The 12,940-nt window shown below is 35.8% G+C and overlaps 1 protein-coding gene across 1 annotated transcript in view; it reads right to left on the reverse strand.

The window, feature by feature from the left end:
- Nucleotides 1-12,940, reverse strand: part of Smp_123230 (hypothetical protein) — a gene marked incomplete at its 5' end in the record, with an annotated part of 29,166 nt that overhangs the window by 4,553 nt on the left and 11,673 nt on the right. Inside the window, 4 exons of the mRNA XM_018797974.1 lie at nucleotides 2,165-2,233; nucleotides 3,153-3,239; nucleotides 5,049-5,196; nucleotides 11,257-11,426. Coding sequence (XP_018652962.1) covers nucleotides 2,165-2,233; nucleotides 3,153-3,239; nucleotides 5,049-5,196; nucleotides 11,257-11,426 — 474 coding nt within the window. The remainder of the gene's footprint in view (nucleotides 1-2,164; nucleotides 2,234-3,152; nucleotides 3,240-5,048; nucleotides 5,197-11,256; nucleotides 11,427-12,940) is intronic.

Raw genomic sequence — 12,940 nt, forward strand, 5'->3', positions numbered from 1 at the left:
GAAGCGAAAGCTACTGGGTTCGAGTACCAGAGTGAACATCAACTCTGAGATGTCAGTACATCCAGCTGACGAGTCCTGAATGGGATGAAACGCGCGTCAAACTGAATTCCACTACTAGCCACTAGCTATCTTTGTTTATAATGCTTGTGAATTAAGGATATATCGAAGCAATACGCACAGTATGCACATATGCCGATTAGAGACTGACCAGTTTCAGTTCTAAACATCAATGGGAAGATTCAAACAAACGATACTAAATGAATTCAGTGTATTTCACACATTCTTTATTCAGCTACTAACAACATAATAAATGAGCATACTTTAGAACATGTTTACAGAAACGTTTTGGTCAAGTTCAGATATGATATAAACATCTATTACTGAATAGAAGGCAATAAATGTAGAAAGAAAGTGTATAAACTAATCACAAAAGAACATTGTTTGCTAAAGTAATGGTTAGGTAAGAAGCAAGCTTAAAACAGCATATCTTTAGATGCATAGATTGGCTTTATATCTTTTAATGAAGACTTCGTTTAATTCTAACATCTTTGAATTTTATTGTGCTCATGAGCAGATCTATGTTATACAATTACTTACTTACTTATGACTGTTACCCCTTCTGGAGGAGCATAGGCCGCACACCAGCATTCTCCATACAACTCTGTCCTGAGCAATCCTTTCCAGTCCTTTCCAGTTAACATTTATCCTTTTCATATCTGCTTCTATTTCCCGGAGTAATGTGTTCTTTGGCCTTCCTCTTTTCCGCTTCCCTTCAGGATTCCATGTTAGAGCTTGCCTCGTGATGCAGTTTGCTGATTTCCTTAATGTATGTACAATCCACTTCCACAACGTTGCCTAATTCCATCTTTAGCTGGAAGCTGGTTTGTCCTCTCCCATAAAACGCTGTCGCTGATAGTATCCGGCCAGTGAATGCTGGGTATTTTGCGTAAACAAGTGTTTATAAATACTTGTACCTTGTTGACGATGGATGTAGTAGTTCTCCACGTTTCAGCTCCGTACAGTAAGACTGTCTTGACGTTCGTATTGAAGATTCTCATTTTGAAGTTAGTTGAGAGTTGTTTTGAGTTCCATATGTTCTTCAATTGTAGGAATGCAGCCCATACTTTGTCAATTCTCGTCTTTACGTCTGTATCAGATCCTCCTTGTTAATCAATGATGCTTCTCAGATATGTTAGTCTTTTCACATCTTCTAGAGTTTCGCCATCAAGTATGATTGGCTTGGCGTTCTCCGTGTTGTATTTGAGAATCTTGCTTTTACATTCGCCTGTAGCTCTTCTAGAGTTACTGCCGTCCCAAGCCGAGGTAAAGGAGGAGGGTTGGACATAGGGTTAGCGACCCCATCCCGTAGAAAACTAACTCGCTAAAAACACGCCAACCAGGTTATACAATGATTAAAGAAAATCACAAATACTGAAAAAATGTTTCGCCCTAAAATGAGACATCTTAGCATGGTCCATCAATGACCTCACCACAAGAAATCGAACCCAGGACCTTTAGTTCCGTCAAAGTTAAGTCTAACTTAGATTGAATCGGAATTTCAATAAGATCCAATGATCCCCAAAACCCTATACTGATAAGTCTAAGTTCTTTGAATTCACGAATTATTTAGAAAGTTTTTTTAAATGTTATAATTATATAGTGTGCTCAATATTCGTAATAAGTCACGTCATAAGTGATTCGTTATTCCAAACTTAAGAGCTCATAAATCTTCCGTTTTTGAAAATGCAGTCCATTTGTAGAAATACGTTCTCCGTTTCCACCATTTAAATTTATATATAGATCATCATAAACAGTTATCTACAACTACTTCATTATGTTTTGCTAGTAAACAAACTATACTCCTTAGCACATTTCATCCAAACATGTAAGTCAACAATTTCAAAGCACAACATGTTCGATGCTTTCATTAACATATAAACTCAACCATCATACAATGATTTCATCCTTGTACTCTTCGTGACCAACGCTGCTATACTGATCCTATTCAGTATGACTTATTTATTTAATATATATGATCTCGACAAATAACTAACAACATTTAAGTAGTATTTAAGTAGTTTTTCCAATTTTCTGTAAAATTTCATTTACCTAAATCTTACATTTATTGGGAAAGAGTAATGGTTATTAACAAATTGAAACTTACCACCATTATCAACTGTTGTTATCAAATTCTTAGAAGTTTTCATATTTCTTGTTTTAATAGTTAAGTCATCTAAATACAAATTAAAACGTTAAGTAAGTAAACAATGTCATGAAATTGTAAGCAAAGTTGGATGGTGGCAAGCAGTGGAATTCACGACGCTCGTTTCGTTCTGTTTGGGACTCGTCAGCTGGATGTACCTGTATCTCACAGTTGATGTTCACTCTGCGACTCGAACCCAGTACATTTCCCTTCAAACGTCATCGCGTTATCCTTTCAGCTACTGAGTCCTGATAACCACTTACTTGTGAAATGGGATGAAGTTTAACTTCACTTGGTATTGTTTGTTAGAATCTTCCCATTGATGTTTAAAACTACAACTGGTCAGTCTCTAACAATACTAAGTGAATGCCATGAAATGATTAATGCAACCTTATTAATTCCATAGTTTGATTGGATTCTATACTTTTGAAGGAGATTTTTTTCGTATACTTTGACAAGCAATGGTAAAAGTAAAGTATAAAAATAAGATAGAAACTATTATGACATTCAAGTTTTCCTCGTCTACAAGTATGGAACGTTAATATGCTGAGGAGTCCCACAATAGAACAAAACGGTCGTCCGGTGCTTCCACGTTTTCCATGGTGGTCTAGCTTCAATTGACTCATAATTTCAACTATGAAAAATACTGAAATCTCCACAAAGCCTCTTCTGATAATATGCCTTAGACAAATATCTACACTAGATTCCCTCACAGTGTCTACTCTACAGGACTTCAACATAATTCAGATCAAGAAAACATGACTAACCTGACTATAACGTCAATATAGTTCCACATCAAAAACCGACAACAATCACAATAATGATAAGCGTAGCGAAAGACACAATTCATCTAGTACCTGTCAGACTATCTACAAGTCTGACTAAACATACAACTAATCATTGTCTTTTATGTCCTTACATCAGAAACATTTATACAGTTGTTTCTCACCTATTTCAATACTTTCCATATAATCATCTGCAATCTCTTGATCAGACACCTCATCATCATCATCATCATCATCATCATTACAATTACCTAAAAAGGAATATAAACAATGAATATTTATGTCACTATAAATTCATTTGTATGAAGTTAAATAGATTGAATCCTTTAAAAATTATAATCACATTCCTCCAGAGAAAAGAATCAGTAGGAAATTTACTTATGTTGTTAATGTTAGGGAGATCCAGAGAACTCTTCGAAGAAAGCCAAAAAAGGCTTTGAAAACTCTGAGAAACGTCTTTACCAATCAGCATTCAATCGAAATTTTATCAGAATCATGTAGAAAGTGAAAAACTCACATGTCACGTTTCTGATTGGATGATTACATATACTGCTACAGAAATGTCCGGAAACCCAAGGCCATCTAAAATACCCTAGATTTTCAACTCTGAGATACAGGTACATCCAGCTGACGAGTCGCAAGTGGGATGAAACGCGCGTCCTGGATTCCACTGCTAGCCAGTGTCCATCTTTGCTTATATTTACTATATGGTTCTCATATTTTACTGGGACATTCTGTAATTTGGTGCTCAGATACATTCGATTGTTCCCACTCGTCTTCTTATTCACTACAATATGTGTATCTCAGTTATATGTATTCAGAAAAAAAAACACTAAGATGTTTGTCGGCAATTACAACATCGAATAATAAGTTAGCAACCATTAGATTTTAATATATTCACCTCTAGTTTTATAAGAGGAAGAAAATACATCAAATGTATTAATACAGACAGTCCATTACTTCCTCCATTACTTAAAAATTCACTGATTATCTATATGTTTACTATTCATAGTACATTGTGGTCTTAGATCTTATTTATATTGTAGTGAACGAGAACATAGATGAGGACAATCGAATGTATTTGAACACAAAATTACAGAGTCTCTAAGTGGAATCTGAGAACCATACAGTAAGTACTTCATTTACAAAATATCAATCACTTGTCTCAAACTTGACTATTCATTTTGCAAACAACAATCAACTGTCTTAGACTTCATTGTTCTTGCATTTCCATACCAATTGCTTTCTGTTCCCGTTCTTTCTTCCTTGATTTCCTTTACCTTCTGTTGCCAGACATTCTATTCTTGACTAACGTTATATACTACTTATGTAGCATAAACCACAATATCATCACATATGATTTTGAGTGCGGATAATATAAATTATACAAGATATATGGCCGGTATTTCTGATGCTCAGATTGAAAAGGGGTGAATTTCAGTTCAGATAATCAACCACTGCCAACACCAAGGTCAGAATTTTCAATACAAAAGTCAAGACAGTTCTACTGTATGGATCAGAGACCTGAAGAACAACAAAAGTCATCATCCAGAAGATACAGGTGTATTATCAACAGTTTTCTACACAAAATACTTTGGATTCGTGGACAAGACACTATCAGCAACAAGTTACTGTGGGAGACAACAAACCAGATTCCATTCAGTGGAGGAAGAAATCAGGAAGAAGAGCTGAAATTGGATAGGACACACATTGAGGAAATCACCCAACTGTTTCACAAGCCCAGACCTCACATAGAATCCTGAAGGTCAAAGGAGAAGAGGAAGACCAAAGAACACATTACACCGAGAAATGGAGACAGACATGATAAGAATGAATAAAAGTTGGATAGAAATAGAAAAGAAGGCACAGGACAGAGTGAGTTGGAGAATGCTGGTCTTTGACCTATGCTCCATCGGGGGTAACAGGCGTAAGTAATTACGTAATAATTACGTAATCAACCATTGAAGTAAACAGTGTCAAGGTTAGTGTATTCATGATTATTCATATTATGCATATTCATAACAACAAATAAATGAATAGATTATAGAAATTTTATTTACCTGTAATATTTAAGAAGCATAATAAATTGCTTCTATTATTACTATTCTGATTGTTACCATGGTGATCATCATTTAAATGATTAAAAATTGAATTATTTTCATTAACTTTGACAAAAGGCATTTCTTCATTCACTGAAACTGATTCAATCTATAATACAAAAAAAAATCAAAATGGTAACTTGGTAAAACTTATTTTTGGTTAATTTGTTACTATGAGAATAGTAGTAGTAAATTTATAAATGTGGGACTCCTCAGCAGTGCATATCCACGACCTGGCCTCACGAGATTCGAACCCAGGACCTATCAGTCTCGCGCCAGATTACTTAACCGATGGACCACTGATCCTGTAGTAACTCCGTCTGTAGCTCCTCCGGGGGTTACTGCCGGTCCCAAGCCCGGGTAAAGGAGGAGCGTTGGGTATGGGATTAGCGACCCCATCCCAAAGAAAACCAACTCGCTAAAGAAACGCTAACCAGAAAAAATCATTCAAATTTATAAATCTTTCTTTCCGCAGACATAATTGTAGATCAGATTAACCAACTTGAATTAATACTGTGTGAGGTCTAAGTGATAATACCATGATGTCCAAACAGAACTAGATTGTACAGGATTTGAAAATGAGACCTATTGATTGACAATCAAATGACTTGACCATTAAGTTACCACACTACACTATTCTTTCTATCTCTACGCACTATATATCGTTTTTGTCCCAGGATGATATCCATTGAGTAACAAATAATAACCAAGAAGCTATTTTATAATGAATGGTCCGCCAAGGTGCTTGGTACCTATGTGGTTGCGCCACAGGATTGAGCTGTACTATTCAAACTGTAACGTTGAAGCCCATATAGTTCCTGGTTCTCCTGTGGGGCGTGATTGGGCTGTACTGCTCGGATTAAGCCTGGGCAGTGTCTGGCTATCCTGTTAAACGGGATTGAGCTGTACTGTTTGGATTGTCACGTGGAAGTCTGGATGGTGTCTGGTTCTCCTGAAAACCAATGCAAAATTACCCTGGCCCATTAGGGTATATTAACTCCGCCTGTAGCTCTTCTAGATTTACTGCCGGTCCCAAGCCCGGGTAAAGGAGGAGGGTTGGGCATGGGGTTAGCGACCCCATCCCGTAGAAAAGCTAACTCGCTAAAAAAACGCTAACCAGAAAAAATAAAAATTAGGGTATATTATATATATTTTATAATGAAATGTGTCAGTGATAGTACCTATCATGATTCTACTGGCAACAGAACGTTACTGATTACAACCTTAAACGAGTTATTACAATCTTCACAAATCCCCATTCTGTTATAAGGGATTCATGTAATTATTCGTGGATAACAGTTTTTTTTAGTTTGTCTATAACCTTTAGTCACCTTTAAAGTAGTGGTTAGGCATATGTAAGATATGTTCTAACTACCTCAGTTGATGAAGATTTACTACCTCACTAATCTATTTGCCATCCTTACCTAGCACCCTATTCCTACGATACGACGTTACCTGTAAACTAGTAGGAAACATAGTACAATGTTAAATCGGTTTTGCATACTCTGTCCTTATTCAATTCCCTTGCGACTCTTTTGTGTATTGTTTTATGCTACTTATTATTAGTTGGAAGCGTTAGTAAATTGAAGCTAGACCACCAGGGAAAACCTGGAAGCACTAAACGGCCGTTTCATCCTATTGTGGGACTCCTCAGCAGTGCGCACCCACGACCTCGCGAGGTTCGAACACAGGAAGTACCAGTCTCGCACCAGAGCACTTAACCGATAGACCACTTAGCCGGCATCCGATGGTGTTTATGTCTAACTCCAGTAAATAAATGTATTCCTAACAATTACTATGCTTATGTTGTGACTCAATTTTGTCGTGTAATATTCTGAAATATTTACATATACTTATAATATCTATTATATTTATGATTATAATTACTTTATCTCAATCACTGTAGGAGTTATTCGCAGTTTTTTACAGTCGTTTGATCCTTATTTAAAGGCAACCGCCTCCATATTGTTTGCTCTTAGTTCAATTTTTGCTTATTGATAAACCGTTATTAAGTTTAAACATAACAAACGACTGTCATTTTGCACTATCGAAGCCTTTTCATTTCAGAAAAAAGGCACGGTAAACGCCACAGTCACCTCACAAGTTGACGTCTGTAATTAATTTATGTATATGGTTCAATAAAGAACCGCTATTTTAGACAAATCGTTGTTTTGTGAACTTTGATTTTGCGCGTATCTTAGTTGGGTGATTTGGACACTTCGATTATTTATTTATTTTATTTAAACACATAAATATTGGTACAAAGGGGCACTAGATATATACGCGCAACACAAATCTCATTTGATTTGTGTGAGGGATGTGATACTGCCCAGGTGCACAAACTGAAGCAGGTGGTTTTCTCAGGGGGCCATATCCCAAGCCTTCGACCTAAAGGTCTGATCCACAAGTCAGTGGAGCATCGTAAGGAGATGCAGTCCCATGGTAGCCGGTGACCAACGATTGATTCATACGCCATTTGTTCCCTCAGGATACTGGAGCCCATGTGCACCATTGGTTTGGAATCAGGGTTTTCCAACTCCCCTAGGTGGAGTTTCTGTGTCCACCAACCCGATTAAAGCGCCGGACATTCGCTTTTCGTCCTCTCAATTTCGTAAACAACATCCCCGACACTAGAAGGCAGTGAGTAGGACTTCCCTGACAGAGGCTATATACGCGTGGCTATGTGAAAGCATTTCGAGACGGTGAGCGGACTCTCTCCACTCTCGGCCGTACCAGGGCATTTGGGGCTTCGATAGACTTAACATACATATTTTATCAAATTTATCTCAGAACCATTACTGCATAGAACTGCATAACATATCAACATCCTTCTACACCGTCAATCGTCATACAAGATCATTTCGATTTCAGCAGTTTTAGAGATTATTATGTTATACAATTGTTATATGGTTGTATCTAATCATCAAATGAAGTCGTTACCTTTGGTTTCCCAAAGTACTCCCTTGCACTTGCTTCATCTTCATTAGAATCATTATTTTGTTCACTTATAACAGTATGATCGTCCAAAATTAATTCTTCATTATTCTTTTCCTGTGAAATATGCAACTCAGTGTTATCCGTTTCTAAGTTTCCTATCTCTGATGAACATAATTTTCCAGATGGTTGAGTTTCCAGTGGTCCAGAATCTGTTATGGTATAAAGTTCTTCATCCTTTGCATTGGATGAAGTAACAGTTGAGTTTTCCACATTATTATTTGTTTCTTCAAGTTCCTGGTCTGAATCACTTTCATTTTTTGCCTTATCTACATCACCATATAACCAGTCAACATCACCTGGTGTAACGTGTATGTTATCAGTTGGTAAGCCAGCTTCTTCGGCTTGTTTACGCAATTCAGCTTCACGACGTCTTGCTTCTATGATTTCACGCTTACTGGATAACCCTAAAATGAATAAGCAAATGATAAGCATATCTGAACTTAAGATCGATTACACAGACAATTACATTGGCCATAAGAAGGTGTAATATAACAATGGTAAACTTACATTTGACACTATCTAAAATCTTTTTTTGATCTGCATCAATCCATTGTTGTCGAACTTCATGTTCTTTTTCAACTCCCTCTGCATAACTAATTAAATGATGATATATATATATATTTGAGTAACAATAATAAACTTACAATGCTTCAGCACATGCTCTATCCATTGGAAAAACAGGACGATCATCTAAATAGGTCAGATTTTTCTGGAACGGAAGATTAAAAATTGATAAAATATTATGAATCTATTGGTGAACCGACTAATCCACTAATCTAATAACTGAATTCATGAATCAATTGAAGATAGACAACCATGGAAAACCTGGAAGCACTGGGCAGCCGTTTCGTCCTATTATGGGACTCCTCAGCAGTCCTCATCCACGATCCCACACGCGGAATTCGAACCCAAGACCTTAGGCCTCGCCCGTGAACGCTTAACCTCCAGACCAATCCACAAAGTAGACGTTGATGATGATGTGTCGATAACGACGACAAAGCTCCTCAGCTACTATCGCCATTGGCAAATTCATTGGATAGATTATATAATCATATTACTAATATAAAACTACATTAGTTCATAAACTTACACATTGATTAATAATATTTTTACGATAATTCTTCACTTCTCGAATAAATGGATTTCCTTGATTGTATAAAACTCGCTGGAAATGTTTTTTGTAAAGAATAAAACATATGGGTTATTATTAAAGTAAATCGTTGTTTTATCAGATACTACTCATTAATTTTAAGCAGTTTCTTACTGATATCAGAGATTGAGATGGTGAAGATTTGTAGCTCAGGTGGGTGATTTTGATGTAGGTTTGTACTCTGAGCTGAATGGTTTAGTCGTGGAGCTTTCATTGTTCTTCTGAACGACTTCATCAGCACAAACCTGAGCTACAAATCTTCTCCATCAGCTGATGATGTCGTTCAGAAGGACGATGAAAGCTCCATGACCAAACCATCCAGCTCAGAGAACAAACCTACATCGATATCAGAGATTGTCTTTTAATGAATAAAGGTGTATTCATTTCGGTATTGTTTCGAAAAAATATGATAATGTAACTAAGTACATTAATTGATCAATGATTGGCTACTAATTTCGTACTTATCAATTCATTTAAGTTCTGAATGGATTCATATGAGAACATTGAAATGTATCCAGTGGTCTATGGGTCTTAAAATCACGTTCGCCATGGTGTGATAGTACTTGATTTGTGATAGTTAGAAAGACACCTAGCATCACCTTGTTTTCGACCGAGGTTGAGACTTATCAATAGTGTGTACTCATGATATTTACTTATTCTCATCATCATCACAGCTGACATCGTAGATGCGCATTGTTTGGGTGTTTCATACTAGGATGAGTCAGCTGTGTAATATTCCTGGTTTTCAGTAGTATTCCAAAAGAGATCAAACTATGATAAGCCTAATCTATTGTTACTATTAATATAACTAAGTTTTTGATTGTGATCATGAAGCGATTAATGTTAGACCACCATTGAAAACCTGGAAACAGTGTGTATCCACGATCCTGCACATGGGATTCGTACCCAGAACCGTCGGTCTTGAGCGCTAACGCTTAACTTCTAGATTACTGAGCCAACATCCAAAAGTGTTAATGTTTAACTTCGACTTGTCAGAAGAGCATACCCATAACATCGACTTATCTTGACCATCTCTGTAATAATAAGTCGTAATAAATAGTTGCCAAGGTGCTAGATAACATTATGTTACATGTTCCAATATAAAACAAATTGTTAGTTAAACCATATAGCATAATATTGTTCCTTTTTGTAGTAAATATATAACCGCTCTGAAAAACAGACCAAATGGATCTACCAACAATCGATTTCGCTTAAAGACCTAGTTTAATAAATAATATTTGAGTATGATCAAATTTAAAAGTATGTTTCATTGGCATAATAGTTTAAAAGTCTTACATGACTTATAACTTAAATATCTCAGTTTATATGCCTTAGAAATATTGCTCGCATTTATTAGGATCACCAGGTAAGTAATAGTGAGGTTAGACACAGAAAGGGTATTAAGGAATGATGGTAAATCAGTTGATGAGGTCATGAATCTTCATCGACTGAGATGGTTAGACCACGTGTTACGTATGTCTGAACACCGATTACCACGACACTCAATGCTGAGTAGTATTGGGAATGGTTGAAAGAAAGTTAGGGGCGGCCAAACCAAAACGTGGCATCTGTCCACGAAGTCACTAACTTCTAGTCTGATCCATGTTGATAGATGCAGACTACTTGGTTGTCGTTCATGTGACTATCGTAACCAATGGTTGGAGACTCTGTATGATATGGCTCAGAATCGAACACAATGGCAAAGGTGTATACACTCTTTCTCTTCCCTTAAACCTTGAGATTAAATCACTTCATATCTGCCTTTCTTCCTTTACTATATCCTTATATACAATTTTTCTTTCATATATGACCACAATTAAATGAATTACTTTTATGAATCCGATGTTCATCTTGTTGTTCTAATGAGGTATGGTAACTTGAACCGATGCATATAGGTGCCTGGTCCAACGTTGTACCTGACTGACCGACTGACTGGCCTCATTAGATACATCATATATATCTTTAATATTAAAACAGGTCAATTTGTATATTCTATATAAGATAAATATTACCATAACTTACTAAATTTGGTATTTTAGCAAATACTTCTTCAACTACATTTGAATCTTTTATAAAATTATATTGAATATCAAGAACTGATAATTTTGAACATTGAATTAAATGTATTAAATCATTAATTTCTGTTAATTTATTATGGGATATAATTAATTTTGTAAAATTTGGAAGTAAATCTATATAGGATAATAATAAAAAAGAAAAATCAAAGAAAAGAAAAAAAAAAGAAAAACATCTGGTTAGTAACTATTAGATGAATGAAAAAGAAAAATTAAAAAAAAATTATTGATTGATGAAAAACATTTTTGGAGTGTGTATGAAAGTATGTGTGCGTGTGAGAGTGTGTGTGTGAGTGTATGAGAGAAAGTGTGTCTGTATGTGTGAGAGTGTGAGTGTGTGTGAGAGAGAGTGTGAGTGTGTGTGTGTGTGTATGAAGAATGACGACTTAATTTATAGATGATATTCTTTACAAATTGATGTTATATCCTAATGAATATTAAATTATGGGTAACTTCTGTGAGTTGATATCTCTACAACAGACTTAGTTGAACTCTACTGGTCATTGCTTCCCACTAGAACTCAAGGAAACATTCTTTTGAAGTCAGTCACTAGTGAGCATATGATTATAGATCGGAAGGGGTTTTGTGGAGTTCTCTGGCGCAAGACTGGTTGGTCCTGGGTGTGGGATCGTGGATGCGCACTGCTGAGGAGTCCCATAATAGGACGAAACGGTCATCCAGTGCTTTCAGCTTTTCCATGATGATCTAGCTTCAATTGACTCATGATTTCAACTATGAAAAAATATATATATTCTTATTACATAACTACTCAGTTTCGGCCTACCCTTCTACCAAATAGTTTAACTTGCATCTAATTGTTTACATTTTTGTTAAACCAAACCGAGAGCAATAACACAATAATCCCATACACATTAGTTGTCTAATCAAAAAAAAGGGTATGGTTTTTTTTTAAGTCGTTATCTCGTAGTAATGTCTAACCATCCCCCCCCCGTTTATCGTTCATAGTTGTCCTTCAAGAAGAAGAATAATTACTTCTCAGAATTTATGAACAAAATTAGGTTTAGCATCTAAACGCTGAATCCTCTTTATTTTGTTTTGTATTCCAAGAAGTATTAATTTATCTCAGAAGTATTTAAGGTTTTGAAGTGTCTACAGTGGGAATATGATGGTTCATTCAAGAATTCAGTGTGTTCTGTATAACATAACGTGTTATGTAGCTACTAACTAATATGTAATTGTACACTTAGTCAATTTCAGTTTTATTAGAATGTATAATACAGACATGATCCTTTTCTCTCAACAAGCTTTTCATAAATTAACATTGCTTCTAATATTTAGGTAGTGGTAAGAAATCAAAGGTGTACTGACAGCTCGCAAGAATCAACACAATCAATCAATAACTAATCCTTCAAGTTACAAATAATCGATAAGATAATGTACATTGAACCATACGTCTCACAGTATTAAGTATGAAAACCACTCTTAGCTCTTCTAGTGCCACATAATCCTTTTAATTTATATCAGAATATATAAAAACGTTCATCTAAATTAGAGTGAATAGTTTCACAGTATTTTGGGCGCCGAGTTGATGTAAGACATTCAATAGGAAGAATAATATATTTGTCACATCTGAGCGAAGTGAATTTGAAGTCCATGCAACGTTTCGGCTT

Source organism: Schistosoma mansoni, chromosome 6 (genome assembly GCF_000237925.1).
Source record: "Schistosoma mansoni strain Puerto Rico chromosome 6, complete genome".
Taxonomy (NCBI): Eukaryota; Metazoa; Platyhelminthes; class Trematoda; order Strigeidida; family Schistosomatidae; genus Schistosoma; species Schistosoma mansoni.